The 16,863-nt window shown below is 41.0% G+C and overlaps 1 protein-coding gene across 3 annotated transcripts in view; it reads right to left on the reverse strand.

Moving 5' to 3' along the window:
- Positions 1-1,572: 1,572 nt before the first annotated feature.
- Cep126 (centrosomal protein 126) overlaps positions 1,573-16,863 on the reverse strand; it is a 58,044-nt gene continuing 42,753 nt past the window's right edge. For all 3 annotated transcript variants that reach the window (XM_057767976.1, XM_057767978.1, XM_057767977.1), the window contains 3 exons: positions 12,569-12,778; positions 9,789-9,853; positions 1,573-2,067 (listed from right to left, as the gene is read on the reverse strand). In XM_057767976.1, the coding sequence (XP_057623959.1) occupies positions 2,005-2,067; positions 9,789-9,853; positions 12,569-12,778 (338 nt within the window). In that variant the 3' untranslated portion in view covers positions 1,573-2,004. The remainder of the gene's footprint in view (positions 2,068-9,788; positions 9,854-12,568; positions 12,779-16,863) is intronic.

Below are 16,863 nucleotides of genomic sequence, written 5' to 3' on the forward strand. Positions count from 1 at the left end.
ATAACATACAGCGGACTCCGAAAGGCTCAAACTCGGTCCGGTGTCTGGCCTTCGTAGTCGTGTCCTCGGTGTGAACGCCATCGCCCCCCCCCCCAGCACCGCCGAAGCTGCCTTCCTTCCATCAGACCTCTGTTCAAACGCCAGTTTCTCAGCGCTATCCTCCGACTGTTATGCAGATTTCACTCGGTACATTGATAACCATCTCACAGCTTATTTTAAATATTTGAAATTGCATTTCTCATATAAACTACAGCCTGTCTTATCTTCTTTTCTAGATTCAGTACAGAAGAGTGCTTGACTGTTTTCTCCTTTATTCCTGATTTAGGTCTACCGTCATTTCAGTTGTTTAGACTACACAAATGACAATATGGATTTTCCAGGAATTCTTGACCTAGAAGAGACACATATGTCTACAAGTAACTTCAGTTTATTGTACAAATATATCATTTGTTTGGAGTAAGGAGTAGAGATTCATTATGAAAAAAAAACTGAACAAAGTTCAACCTCACAGGATTTGAAACAGTGAATGAACGATTCCTGGAACATTAGGAGGGTAGGGGAGACCTTTCCAACACTGAATGAGCAGGCATGGAGGGAAATAATAAATAGTTTGATGTAACTGTCGCCGGAGGACAGGCGGCAACTCGGATGACAGCAAAGGAGGACTCACAACACGAGACACCGGATAAACACGGCTAAGGCCTGAGGAAAGGAAGCTCCTCCAGCAATGAGAGATGGGCTTTTTATAGCGGCAGGTGATTCTCACTGCAGACATCCCACCAGAAGCAAGAAATCAGGCTGAAATTGAGCTGAAATAATCTCTATGAGGGTCTGAAGCAAAAAGTACTGGAGGGACGTAAAACAGTGAGAGACGATCATAATTTCTTTGGTTGCTTTGTTTTCTGAGACAGAGTTTCTCTGTGTAACAGCCCTGGCTGTCCTGGAACTTGCTATGTAGGCCAGGCTGGCCTCGAACTCACAGAGATACATCTACCTCTATCTCCCAAGTTCTGGATTAAAGGCGTGCACCACCACAACAGGTCTTATCATTATAAACCCTTTGGAAAGATCATGTAACTTTCGGCTTTGCTTCAGTACTTCAGAAAGCAAACCTCTAATACAAGTCTAGCTGTACAAGTGGATATTCCTAACAGTGGATAAAAAGTACTGACTAGAGAAAAGCTATCAAGCACACTTCAGTTTTCACGTTCACCATCTGACCCCTTTGGATTTTAAAACTATGTTGTTTACATGGATGTGTTAGTGCATTTGCTCGTGTGTGTGAATGTACCTATGGCAGCCACACGAAGGTGTGAGATCCCCTGGAGCTCGAGGTGGTCACAGGCTATAGTGAGTCAGCAGAGTGGGTCCTGGAGACACACTCCAGGCCTCGAGAGAGCAACAGGGACTCAACTACTAAGCCACTACTCTAGTCCTTATGCTGGATTTTTAAAATGTCAGAGGTTTTTTTTTTTGGAGACAGATGACTCTTGAATAAAATGATAATATTAATTACTGAGCATGCAAGCTAGTAACTCACCCTCTTGGTAACATAAAAAGGCAGAGCTCCTGCAAAGTCTTAAACAAATAGCTTTATTATTTTGGGGGGATGCTATTTATTATAAGCTTCTTGGATACTTGTACAAAAACGTATTAGAATTAAGAATTTCAGAAAACAAAGCTTCACTATCACACTTAACACATAATTTGAATAATAAAATAGCCTCTTTTATTTTTACATAGAGAAAATTTATATCCATTAGCATGCTTATTGAAAACAATGAAGTATTTCATTCATTAAAAATGTATCAAGAAAATACATAATAAAGTATAATTTGTAGCATAAATATAAGCCAGTAAATTCATTTCCATTACCTACATTAAGATTTACTTTTATAAACATAAAAGTCTAGTATTTAAAATCATTAACAAATGCAGAAATACAGAATTTATTTACAGAATTCTCAAAAAATAACTTCACTAAATAGTAACTGTCACAGTTGATCAGTATTTTCTCTGCACTCTGGATCCGACATCAGGAGACGGCCTGGCCCGTGGCTGGTTGTTCTGTAAGAGAGTTCAGAGTGTTCTCTTAGAGTCATGGTACATATTCTCAATAATGCCGAGTCCTGCTCTATATAGAGCACCGTATGGCCATAATAATTCATAGTCTTTATATTACTAACAGTAATGTGCTTCAAAGAAACTTCCCTAGAGCGGTGCAGCTGTGGCTGTGCGTGGGCAGGTGTCCTGTCTCTATGTGCACTTTAGGCATCCTTTTCTCTACCCCAACTTACGTTATTATTACTTTTTTTGAGACAGGGTCTCTTCACTGAACTTGAAGATGACGGTTTGGCTGACTGGCTGGCCAGTGGAGCCCTGAGATCTGCCTGTTTCCATGCCCAAGGGCTGGGTCACAGATTATATCCTGTTGGTGTGTGGGCTGGGGATCTGAACTCAGGCCCTCAGGCTGTGCAGCAAGGACTTGACTCACTGAGCCGCCTCTCCAGGTCCTTAAGAACAGCTTTCTAAATTCAGGTTTGCTGGCGTACTCCAATCATTGGGAGGTGAGGGGCAGGAGGATCAAGAGTTCAAGGCTAACTACGCGTTGCCCTGTCTCAGAAAACACAACACAACGCAGAGGAGCTCTTTGTCATCTGTTGATCTGTTGTGTAAATGGCCAAATATAATTTTTCTTTCTTCTTTCTTTCTTTCTTTCTTTCTTTCTTTCTTTCTTTCTTTCTTTCTTTCTTTCTTTCTTTCCTTCTTTCTCTCTCTCTCTCTCCCTCCCTCCCTCTCTCTCTCTCCTCTCTCTCTCCCCCCTCTCTCTCCTCTCTCTCTCTCTCTCTCTTCCTTCCTTCCTTCCTTCCTTCCTTCCTTCCTTCCTTCCTTCCTTCCTTCCTTCCTTCTTCTTCTTCTTTTTTTTAAACAAAAGCACTTGGGAGCATGTATAACATTTATTTTAGGTCAAAGATAAAGTTGCTTCTTAAAAAATTCATTAAATTTATTTTATTTTAAGCCAGGTAGTGGTGGTGTATGCCTTTAATCCCAGTACTCAGGAGAGGCAGAGGTTGGTGTATCTCTGTGAGTTCAAAGTCAGCCTGGTCTACAAAGTGAATTCCAGGACAGCCAGGGCTACCCACAGAAATCCTGTCTTGAAAAACCAAAGGGGAAAACCATTTAAAAACTAAGTAACACACTTAATATCAATAGACTCAATTCACCTATAAAAAGGCACAGGTTAAGAGAATGGATATGAAAACAGGATACAACATTCTGTTGTTTATAAGAAACACACCTCAAACTTAAAGACAGACACTACCTCAGAATAAAGGGTTGGGAAAAAGCTTTCCAATCAAATGGTCCAAAGAAACAAAACAAGGGGGTGTGGCTATACTAATATCTAAAAATTGACTTCAAACTAAAATCAATCAGAAGAGATGGAGAAGGACACTTTATTCTCATAACAGGAACAATTCATCAGGAGGAAGTCTCAATCCTGAATATCTACGCCCCTAATATAAAAGCACCCACATATGTAAAAGAAACATTACTAGAACTCAAAGCATACATCAAACCCCACACTTTAATAGTAGGAAATTTCAACACTCCGCTTTCACCAATGGACAGGTCAACCAGACAGAAACTTAACAGAGAAATAAGAGATCTGACAGATGTAATGAACCAAATGGACTTAACTGACATCTATAGAACATTCCATCCAAACAGAAAAGAATATACCTTCTTCTCAGCACCTCATGGAACCTTCTCAAAAATTGATCACATAATTGGTAACAAAACAAACATCCATAGATACAAAGAAATTGTAGTAACCACCTGTGTACTATCGGATCACCATGGAATAAAGTTAAAATTCAACAATGCTACCCTCAGAAAGCCTACAAACTCATGGAAACTGAACAGTCAACTACTGAACCACCTTGGGTCAAGGAAGAAATAAAGATAGAAATTAAAGACTTTCTTAAATTCAACAAAAATAAAGGCACAATGTATCCAAACCTATGGGACACCATGAAAGCAGTGCTAAGAGGAAAGTTCATAGCACTAAGTGCCCACATAAAGAAAACGGAGAAAACACACATTGGAGACTTAACAGCACACCTGAAAGCTAGAAAAAAAAAGAAGCGGACTCACCCAGGAGGAGTAGAAGACTGGAAATAATCAAACTGAGGGCTAAAATCAACAAAATAGAAACACAGAAAACAATCCAAAGAATCAATGAAACAAAGAGCTGGTTCTTTGAGAAAATCAACAAGATTGACAAACCCCTATCCAAACTAATCAAATGGCAGAGAGAGAGAGCATGCAAATTAATAAGATCAGAAATGAAAAGGGGGACATAACCACAGACACAGAGGAAATTCAGAGAATCATTAGATCTTACTACAAAAGCCTGTATACCACAAAACTGGAAAATGTAAAAGAGATGGACATTTTTTTTAGATAAGTACCATATACCAAAGTTAAACCAGGACCAGGTGAACAATCTAAATAGACCTGTAAGTCGCGAAGAATTAGAAGCTGTCATCAGAAACCTCCCTACCAAAAAAAAGCCCAGGACCAAATGGTTTCAATGCAGAATTCTACCAGAACTTCCAAGAAGAGGTAATGCCTATACTCCTTAATGTATTTCACAACAGAGAAACAGAAGAGTCATTGCCAAATTCCTTTTATGAAGCTACAGTTACCCTGATACCAAAACCACACAAAGACTCAACCAAGAAAGAGAATTACAGGCCAGTCTCACTCATGAACATCGACGCAAAAATTCTCAATAAAATACTGGCAAACCGAATCCAAGAACACATTAAAAAAATTATCCATTATGATCAAGTAGGCTTCATCCCAGAGATTCAGGGCTGGTTCAACATACACAAATCTATCAATGTAATCCACCATATAAATAAACTGAAAGAAAAAAACCATATGATCATTTCATTAGATGCTGAAAAAGCATTCGACAAAATTCAACACCCCTTTATGATAAAGGTCTTGGAGAGATTAGGGATACAAGGGTCATACCTAAATATAATAAAAGCTATTTACAGCAAGCCGACAGCTAACATCAAATTAAATGGAGAGAAACTCAAAGCCATCCCACTAAAATCAGGAACACGCCAAGGCTGTCCACTCTCTCCATACCTCTTCAATACAGTGCTTGAAATTCTAGCAATAGCAATAAGACAACATAAGGTGATCAAGAGGATTTGAATTGGAAAGGAAGAAGTTAAACTTTCGTTATTTGCAGATGATATGATAGTGTACATAAGCGACCCCAAAAACTCTACCAAAGAACACCTTTAGTAATGTGGCAGGATACAAGATCAACTCCAAAAAAATCAGTTGCCCTTTATACACAAAGGATAATGAAGCAGAGAGGGAAATCAGAGAAGCATCACCTTTCACGATAGCCACAAATAGCATAAAATATCTTGGGGTAACTCTGACCAAGGAAGTGAAAGATCTATTTGACAAGAACTTTAAGGCATTGAAGAAAGAAATTGAAGAGGATACCAGAAAGTGGAAGGATCTCCCTTGCTCTTGGATTGGGAGGATCAACATAGTAAAAATCGCAATTCTACCAAAAGCAATCTATAGATTCAATGCAAGCCCCATCAAAATCCCAACAGAATTCTTCACAGACCTTGAGAGAACAATAATCAACTTTATGTGAAAAAAAAAAAAAAACCCAGGATAGCCAAAACAATCTTATACAATAAAGGAACTTCTGGAGGCATTACCATTCCTGACTTCAAACTTTATTACAGAGCTACAGTATTGAAAACAGCTTGGTATTGGCATAAAAACAGAGAAATCGACCAATGGAATGGAATAGAACACCCGGATATTAACCCACAAAACTACAAACACCTGATTTTTGACAAAGGAGCTAAAAGTATACAATGGAAGAAAGAAAGCATCTCCAACAAATGGTGCTGGTATAACTGGATGTCAATCTGTAGAAGAATGAAAATAGATCCATATCTATCACCATGCTCAAAACTCAAGTCCAAATGGATTAAAGACCTCAATATCAATCTGAACACACTGAAGCTGATAGAAGAGAAAGTGGGAAGTACTCTACAACACATGGACACAGGAGACCACTTCCTACATATAACCCCATCAGCACAGACAATAAGGGCATCACTGAATAAATGGGACCTTCTAAAACTGAGAAGCTTCTGTAAAGCAAAGGACACTGTCATTAAGACAAAAAGGCAACCTACTGACTGGGAGATCTTCACCAACCCCACAACAGACAAAAGTCTGATTTCCAAAATATATAAAGAATTCAAGAAACTAGACTTTATAATGATAATTAACCCAATTTAAAAAATGGGGCACTGAACTGAACAGAGAATTCTCAACAGAAGAAGTTCAAATGGCCAAAAGACACTTAAGGTCATGTTCAACCTTCTTAGCGATCAGGGAAATGCAAATCAAGACAACTTTAAGATACCATCTTACACCTGTCAGAATGGCTAAAATCAAAAACACCAATGATAGCCTTTGCTGGAGAGGATGTGGAGTAATGTCAGGAGCCATGTCCCCCCAAAATTTACAGGAAGCACCGCCGTGAGGAGTTTTGCAGAGAGCTCTACTTCTCAATTGTATTGAGAATAGTCTTATTGACCAAGCCTATCCCACACCCAAATTAACTGTTAATAGAGAGCTATCTGTTAACGGAACCCGCCTCACATTCCAAACTATCTAGAGAACTAGGTGGGTCAACTTGTGACTTCCTGACCAAGGAATCGTGACCTGACAGATCGTAACCTCTTGGCCTACGTGACGGGCATGGACCACGTGGCAAGATCCCGTGCCCCAGCCCCCCAAGCTCCTCATCCAGGGGCTATATAAGCTGTAACCATGACTCTAATAAACGGAGGCTTCGACAAATATGCTTAGCCTCATTCCTCTTATCGACCCATGTCTTTCAGGTGGTACCTCTCCGTGACCATGGAATAACTGACCAGCCAGGCGGGTTACAGACCCTAGACAGAGTAACCCGTCAAGGCGGTCTACAGAGTAAGGGGAACACTCATCCATTGCCGGTCAGAATGCAAACTTGTGTAACCACTTTGGAAATCAGTGTGGCAGTTTCTCAGGAAATTTGGGATCAACCTACTCCAGGACCCAGCAATACCACTCTTGGGAATATACCCAAGAGATGCTCAATCATACTACAAAAGCATTTGTTCAACTATGTTCATAGCAGCATTATTTGTAATAGCCAGAACCTGGAAACAACCTAGATGCCCCTCAATGGAAGAATGGATAAAGAAAGTGTGGAATATGTACGCATTAGAGTACTACTCAGTGGTAAAAAACAAACATCTTGAATTTTGCATGCAAATGGATGGAAATAGAAAACACTATCCTGAGTGAGGTAACCCAGACCCAAAAAGATGAATATGGTATGTACTCACTCATAAGTGGCTTCTAGCCATAAATAAAGGACATTAAGCCTATAATTCGTGATCCTAGAGAAGCTAAATAAGAAGGTGAACCCAAAGAAAAACATATAGTTATCCTCCTGGATATTGGAAGGAGACAAGATTGCCAGGCAAAAATTGGAAACTTGGGGTGGGGGTGGGGTGAGGGTTAGGGGAGATGGGGAGAAAAATGTGAGAAGGGGAGGATGGGGAGAGCTTGGGGGAATGGGACGGTTGGGATGGAGGAAGGGTAGATATGGGAACAGGGAAGTATATATCTTAATTAAGGGAGCCAGTTTTAGAGTTGGCAAGAGAGTTGACCCTAGAGGGGTTCCCAGGTGTCCAGGGAGATGTCCCCAGTTAGTTCCTTGGGCAGCTGAGGATAGGGAACCTGAAATGGCCCTATCCTATAGCCATACTGATGAATATCTTGCATATCACCATAGAACCTTCATCTGGAGATGGAAGGAGATAGAGACAGAGACCCACATTGGAGCACCCATCTGAGCTCCCAAGGTCCAAATGAGGAGCAGAAGGAGGGAGAACATGAGCAAGGAAGTCAGGACCGCGAGGGGTGCACCCACCCACTGAGACGGTGAGACTGATCTAATGGGAGCTCATCAAGGCCAGCTGAACTGGGACTGATGGAGCATGTGATCAAACCAGACTCTCTGAACGTGGTGGACAAGGAGGGCTGACTGAGAAGCCAAGGACAATGGCTCTGGGTTTTTGATCCTACTGCATGTACTGGCTTTGTGGGAGCCTAGTCTGTTTGGATGCTCACCTTCCTAGACCTGCATGGAGTGGGGAGGACCTTGGACTTCACACAGGGCAGGGAACCCTGACTGCTCTTTGGAGGGGGTGAGGGGGAAGGAAATGGGAGAAGGGGAGGAGGTAGAAATTTAAAAAAAAAAAAAAAAACTAAGTAAGATACTGTAAAATAAAAATTCTAAGATTTGTAGGGATTTTTTTCCTTCGATAATGTGCACCTAAGCAACTGTAGGGCCTTGGCAGTCCCTGGAGACGGTGTTACACTGCACAGTTCACCCGGTGTCTCAGGAGCTACCTTCTTTTTTACAGCTACAGCATTAGCAGAGTACCTGCTACACAGGAAGAAACAGAGTCAGCCTGGTCTACAGAGTGAGTTCTAGGACAGTCAGAGACAGAGTAACCCTGTCTCGAAAAACAACAACAAACATGTAAACAAATCCACTAAGCCAGCATTTGAACCTATTAGAGTCAAATGGTTACCCATCATTAGCGATTAGCACCTATCATGATAAAACTGCTTTTTATAACTCACTGGAATTATAAATAGTACAGGCGTAAGTAAGTATCTGTGTTCCAGATTTGATCTTCTATGTCATTAATTGACCTTTCTCCATAGATTTTGATATCCTTTAAGACAAAAATGTACTTAAAATTGGAATTAAACAATGTCTAATAATGCATGAATCAAAGTAAAGATTTTAAAATTTTCAAGGAAGAGAAAATATCACTGGAAAGTTGAACAAATTAGGTAATTACTAAAAATTAGGGAAATCCCAAGCTAGAATGAACTAAGTGCTTACCAACAAGGATGCTGCCGACCTGTGTGCCTAGGGGTGCACAGTGGGGTGGAGAGGGCAGCGCACTTCCTGCTCTCTTCAGTGCCCCGCCTGTCAGACCTGGGTCAGGGCAGCATGGTGCAAATACTGCTTCACGGAAGAAACAGTATTGAGGGGTGTGGAAGCTTCGATAGATTTATTCTTTCCTGTCAAGATTTTAGAACTCAGGGCACCCTGTCTTTATCCTCTCCCCTCAAAACCTCCAAAAGTTCTCACATTAAAAAAGTTTCTGTATTCTATTCTGTGTGAGTGACAGTTTGCCTGCACATGTGCACCGTGTGTGACTGGTTCCCGCCAGGCCAGAAGAGGACATCAGATCCCCAGGACCCAGGGTCACTGAGGATTGAGAATCACCAGTCTGGTCCTAGGCAAAAGCAAGTGCTCCTAATTGCCTCTCTCTCAGCCGCACTCTAGCAATGCATACACAAAATTGTAGAGAGCCGTGTGGAGTCACACCTGATGGTATTATCACGCAATGAGTGTCAGCTGCTTGCATATGCGTGGACCTATGGGCAGCGCCCACCTGGTAATCTGGGGTTGGTGGCCCAGGCCTACTTAAGGGCTGGGGGAGAGAGGGAGAGGGAGAGAGAGATTTTACAATTGTTAACAAGGTCCTGAATAAACTGCTTAGCAAGAAGAGCTCCAGTGTTGCGCGTCCTTCTTGTTGGCTGAGGGGGACCGCGACATAAAACAGCACAGGAGAAACTTAGCACATACTCACCAGAAGTGGTATTAACTGGAAAGTATTTTTGATGGATGGGTTCTTGAAAATGGCTTCTTGTACATCTGAAAAATCATACCACAACACAAAAAAATTAGTTATGTATATAAAGAGACTCACTAAAGGATTAATAACAAAATTCTCATGTGTCAAAGTACTCAAAATTGAATAAGACATTTCCTACTGATCCCAGAAATAGTCCTTACATGTAAATAGGCCCCAGAATGAAAGCAATTTGATTAGGCACAATTAAATAAAGCTGACTGGTAAGAGGGAATTCCTAGTATCTTGATTTTATGAAACAATCTTCATTCAAATGTCACATTTTCCTTTTGTTTTAAGTAAAAAAAGAATTTCTTGCTGCTTGTGGTGGCGCACGCCTTTAATGACAATAGTCAGAAGGCAGAGGCAGGTGGTCTCTGAGTTTGAGGCCAGCTTGGTCTACACAGCGAGTTCCAGGCAAGCCAGTCTTATGCAATGAGCTCCCCCCACTTCCTGTGCTGGGCTTGAACTCAGGACCCCACTCACACAAGAGAATTTCTCTTTTTCTCCTTCCTTCTCCTCCTCCCCCCTCCTTCTTCTTTAAATTTTACGTGCACTTCTGTTTTGCCTGCACGTACGTCTGTGTGAGGGTGTCAGATTCCCTGGAACTGGGGTTACAGATAAGACAGTTGTGAGCTGCCATGTGTGTGCTGAGATTTGAACCTGGGTCCCCCAGAAGAACAGCTAGTGCTCTTAACTGCTGAGCCCCCTCTTCAGCCTTTGAGAATTTTTTATTTATTTTGAAATGGGCTTTTTGCTCATATGTTGGTAATACTGGTTAAATTGGCAAGCTTGGCAGCCGTGATTCATGCAATGTCTCACAGCTTCACCAGCCATTTAAGCTCTATTCTGCTCTCTCTCACCGCTTTGTACTTTATTCTGGATAGGCACTTCTGACTTATATTCTAGTCTGTTAATCCTCCAGATGTCTATAATCTGTTGTCTAAATAATCAGTTGAATTTTAAATTTATTCATATCTTCCATTCAAATTTTCCAAATAGCTAAGTCATTTTATATTGCATATTTCCTTACTAGGTTTTGAAAGATATGTCTAATGACTTAAAAATATATAAACAGTTATTTCATAGTATTTTGTGTCTGGCAATTTTATTATATAACATTTCTTGGGTTCTATTTATTTAGTATGTATTGTGATTTCTTTGATTTTTAATGGATTTTTTCTTTATGGATTATTTATTTATTTATTTATTTATTTATTTATTTTGGATTAGTTTTTATGATCATTGACTATTCATTTCCCTTAGATCTCACTTGTTATAATTCAAAGATTGGAATATAGACCACATCTCCAAAAGGGACATTAATATAGTTTTTCTCAATGATTTTGGGGGTGTTAGCAATTTGAGATCATTTTCAAGTATGTTATTTGCTTCAGGCTTCATAGACCAGCAGGTGTATGAACACGGGGTGGACTCCAGGATTCACAGACCAGCAGGTGTATGAACACGGGGTGGGCTCCAGGCTTCACAGACCAGCAGGTGTATGAACACAGACTGGACTTCAGGCTTCACAGACCAGCAGGTGTATGAACACGGGGTGGGCTCCAGGCTTCACAGACCAGCAGGTGTATGAACACAGACTGGACTCCAGGCTTCACAGACCAGCAGGTGTATGAACACGGCTGGGATTACTGTGAGGTACCCACTAGGCTACATTTCTAAAGCACCAGAGATGTTTTCCTCCCTTCCCTCAGCTGCTCCACAGTGACTTGAAGAGATGGAAACATTTTGTGGCGGAAGGCATAGCCCTCTCGATGGTCCGACTTCATGGTGAAGTAAGTACCTTTTGTGACACTACTGTGTATTGTTCCACTAATCAAATATCTTCAGCTTGAAGGTTAGCTGTGCTCTACCCTTATTTTCCTAGTTAAAAATTATTTTCACTTTTTTCCCTTAAAGACAGGATCTTATCAAGTCCCCGAGGGTGGTCTGGGGCTTGCCCTTAGCTCGCACTGCTGCTCCTGCGGGAGCCACTCACGTGCTGTTATTACAGGCTTTGCTCCATGCCCCCACACACTTAACTTTAAGAATTCTGTGTATGTGTATCCAAAGTTGAGAATTAAAAACACTTGATTGGGACTGGAGAGATGGCTGAGAGGTTAAGAGCATTGCCTGCTCTTCCAAGGGTCCCAAGTTCAATTCCCAGGCTCACAACCATCTGTAATGAGGACTGGTGCCCTCTTCTGGCCTGCAGACATACACACAGACAGAATATTGTGTACATAATAAATAAACAAATAAATATAAAAAAATACTTGATAAAGTTATTTTCATGACGGTCAGTATAGACACCTAATCTGTTTATTTTTAAAACATAGGTAATATGTTCACACACACACACACACACACACACACACATATATATATATATTTATATATATATATGCCTTTATAGGGGGAGGAGTTTGAGACAGGGTTTCTCTATGTTGCCCTGGCTGTCCCAGAACTTGCTCTGTAGACCAGGCTGGTCTCAATCTTAGAGAACCACCCTGTCTCTACCTCCCAAGTACTGAGATTAAAGGTTTGTACCACTATGCCCACCTTATGTTCATCATATACTTCTAAAATAATCTGAAACAGCAACAATATCTCAATTTTAGATGAGTTATTAGCTCTATTTTGTATTTTTTACTTCAGAGTTTTAAATTAAATAAAGATTTAGCATAAGCTTAAGAACAGGGTGTCCCTTTCTTACAGACCTGTGCCTCCACACTTACAGTACAATCTTTCATTGAGATGGCGGAGGGACTGCAAGACCTTCTCTTCCTCAGCAGACACTGTGCAGATGTTGGATGGCTGGGGCTTACTGGAGGACAGACTTGGTTTCTGTAGCTGCTTGCTGTTCACGGCAGTCAGAATGTCATCCTCAGGCATGGAAGAATTCATGAGGTTTTCTGGTACCGAACACTCAGAAGTACTACCTGAAACTACAGAAACTGCCTTTCACTTGTCCATCACTTTTGTTTTTGGGACCAACTCTAATATCGACTTACTGAAATTATGTCTGTCTATGCGCAAGTCACAGGCAGAGGGCAGCAGCAAATATTCTGTTACTGTCTATTTTATTTATTCATTTATTTTTTTACTTTTTTTTTTTTTTTTTTTTTTGAGACAGGACTTTTCTGTGTAGCCCTGATTGTCCTGGAACTCACTCTGTAGAGCAGGCTGGACTCAAATTCAGAGAGATCCTCCTGCCTCTGCATCCTGATTGCTGAGATTTAAAGGCGTGCACCACTACCTCCTGGCTTTTTAAAATTTTAAGTTTTTTTTCTAGGATTAAAAAATTACTTTTAAATTAAAACATAATCAAATTTCCCCCCTTCCCTTTCTTCTTCCATAACTCCCCCCATGCATGGCCTCTTTTTGTTTTTGTTTTCTTTTTGGGTGGGTTTTCAAGACAAGGTTTCTCTACGTTGCCCTGGCTGTCCCAGAACTTGCTCTGCAGATCTCGAATGCAGATTCAGAGAGCTTAGAACTTCCTCTAATTCCTGAGTTTGTTTTGTTATTGTTTCACACACACGTTATACATATAATAACCTGGTGAGTTAATTTAGTGTTGCTTGCAGACATGTATTTCAGGGCTGATCGTTTGGTTTTGGATAGCCAATTAGGGGCTCATCCCTGGGGAAGGTTAATCAGCATTTCTTAGTTGCCTGTTCTTTGTTTAGGGGTGGGACCCCATCATATTTTTCCCCTTCCACATTAGTATGTCTGTCTTGTTCAAGTTTTAGGCAGTCATATTGTTGGGATAATATTTATTCATTTATTTGTACGAGTGTTTTGCCTATATGCATATCTGTATACCATGGGCATTTCGTGCCCGAGGAGGCAAGGAGAGGGTGATGAATCCCCTAGGACTGAAGTTACAGCTGATGGTGAGCCTCCACATGAGTGCTGGTAATTGAACCTGGGTCCTCGGAAAGAGCAGCCACGATTCCTAATTCCTGAGCTATCTCTCCAGCTCAGTGTACATTTAAATTTTCAGGATTCTCTTTATCTGGCATTTTCCCACCCCCAGTTAAGAAAATATTGGCACATACTTTTAATCCCAGCACTTGGGAGGTAGAGGAAAGTGGACCTCTATGAATTTGAAGCCAGCCTGGTCTACATTGTGAGTTCCAAGATGCCAGAGCTATATAGTGAGACCCTATCTACTTCACATTTAATTCTGAGAATCTATCCTACAGAAAAGCTGGACAAGTCAGGAGATAGTTTAGTACATTATTATTCAAAACAACAACAACAAACTGGGAAGGAACTGAATACACCTGTGTAAGGACAGTTCAAGTCTATGTAACTGCACAATTCACAAGTACCTGAGAAAATACAGCACTCGGGAGGCGGAGACAAAAGCAGGCACATCTCGGAGAGTTTGAGGTCAGCTAGTTCTAGAACAGCCAAGGCTACACAAAGAAACCCTATCTCAAACAAAACAAAACAAAACAAAACAAAACAAAACAAAACAAAACAAAACAAAACAAAACAAAACACCAAAAGTCAAAAATAACAACAACAAAACATTGGGAACAAAGCTCAAGAAGCGCTTCCAGTAGCAGTCCTGTAGGCTGACTGCAGGCCCTCACCTCTCCCTCTGCTCCTCTAAACCCACTCCCTAGCTCCACCTCCATCTCTGTAGCAGAGCCCGTGCAGCAGCCTCACAACCGCTCATCTTCAGTGGATCCTGAGCTTCTCTTCCAAGCTCCCTTCCCACTCATCCTGTTATCCCAGCCCCCAGCTCTAGCAGCCAAGCCCGACAGAGCAGCAAGGAGGCTGGCTAAGTAGGTAGGCACACTTCAGGTCTTCACTTGCCCTCCTCTACTGCTGCAGTCTTTTCTCTCGCCCCATCCCAGGGGGCTGGTCAGATCCTGGAGGAACACCCTGCTTTCCCATCCCCAGAACTCCCAGTGGACACACCTAGCAGTATCCCAGAAGAATTCCCTCCCAGGCAACACAAAGCTGCCACACTCTCCTAAGCGCCAGAGAGGGCAAGTGAATCCAAGGAATAAAACTCATACCCAACAAAGACAAGATCAGATATCAACACCTAGAATGGGAATCTTTCTGAACCCAGAAGCCTAGCTGCCAGTGTAAACCCACAGTCATTTACAGCCAGGACAGTATGTCTCCACTAGAGGCCAGCAACCCACCACAGTAGAACCTGAGTATATAACTGAAATACAAGACAAAGACCGTAAAACAGCCTTCATGAATATAATAGAGGTCCAAGAAGGAAATGAATAAATCCCTCAAAGAACTCTATGAAAACACAAACAGTGGAAGGAATGAAGAAAACCACTTAAGATCTGAAAGTTCAAGTAGAATCAAAAAGAGAACCTACACTGAGGGAGATCTGGAGATGGAAGTTTAGGCATTCAAACAGAAAATCTCAGGAGGCATGCCTCATCAACAGAGAGCTCAGGTACTGAAGACACAACAGAAGAAAAGGATAGCTCTGTCAAAGAAAATGTTAAACATAAAACATTTCTGGTACAAAATATGCAAAAAATCTGGGACACTATGGGAAGATCAAATCTAAGAATAATAGAAATAGATGAAGGAAAAGAAATTCAGGTGAAAAGCACAGAAAAGATTTTTTTTTTAACAAAACCATACAAGAAAATTTTCTTAGGTCAGAGAAGTCAAGTCTATTCCTTATATCATGTTAATGAAGAGCGAGAGCGAGGAGAGATCAAAGCTGCCTCGAGGGGGGGGTGGGGGGGTGGGGGGGTGGGGGGGGGAAGGAACTAAGGCTGGAAGAAGCTGAAGATCAGCTTGCCTCAGCCGATGGGGAAGGGAGTGGGCGTGGCTTGTCTCCTAAAGAGACAGAACAATCATTACACAAGAAGCATACAGAGCACTGAATAGAATGGACCAGAAAAGAAAAGTCCCTTCGACACACGGTAATCAAAACACTAAACTTACAAGAACAAAGAAAGGATATTAAAAACTTCAAAGAAAGAAAGACCAACATATATAGAGGCAAACCTATTAGAATCATACCTGACTTCTCAGTGGAGACTATAAAATCCAGAAAGGTCTGAACAGATGTGCTACAGATTCTAAGAGATCAAAGATACCAGCCCAGACTACTGTACCCAGCAAAACTTTCAATCACTATAGATGGAGAAACAAAACCAACTTTAATCAATATCTATCTACAAATCCAGCCCTACAGAAGGTATATAAGGTAAACTCAACCTAAACAGGTTAACTACATCCAAGAAAACAAAACAGAGGGAATAATCAATCCCAGGCCAGAAAACCAGTAAAGTCTAAAGAAGGCAAACACACACACACACACACACACACACACACACACACTCACTCACACTCAAAATCATGCATACCACCAACACCAACAAAATATCAAGAATCAACAATCATTGATCACTGATATCTCTCAATATTAATGGTCTCAATTCCCCAGTAAAACACAGGGTTAACACAATGGATGCAAAAACAGGATCTCCATTTTTCTGCTGCATACAATAAACACATGTTAACATCAAGGACAAATATCAACTTAGGGTAAAGGTTTAGAATAAAATATTCCAAACAAACAGACCTAAGAAACAAGCTGTGTAGCCATTTCAACCTCTGACAAAATAGGCTTCAAACCAAAGCTAATCAGAAGAGGCACACTACATACTCAAAGAAAACCTCCACCAACAGGACATTTTGTAATTCTTAACATCTATGCACCAAACACAAGGGCACCAAAGGTCATAAACCACATACTTCTACAGCTTAAATCACATATGGACCCCCCACACACTGATAGTGAGAGACTTTAATACACCATTATTGCCAATAGACAGGTTTTCCAGACAAAAACTAAACAGAAAAATGATAGAGCTAAAAGATGTTATAAACCAAATGCATCTGACAGACATCTACAGAACATTTCACCTAAACAAAAAACGAATATACTTTTTCAGTACTTAAGGAACTTTTTCCAAAATGGACCACACACTGGGACACAAAGTAAGTCTCAACAGATACAAGAAAACTA

This window comes from Chionomys nivalis, chromosome 4 (genome assembly GCF_950005125.1).
Source record: "Chionomys nivalis chromosome 4, mChiNiv1.1, whole genome shotgun sequence".
NCBI lineage: Eukaryota > Metazoa > Chordata > Mammalia > Rodentia > Cricetidae > Chionomys > Chionomys nivalis.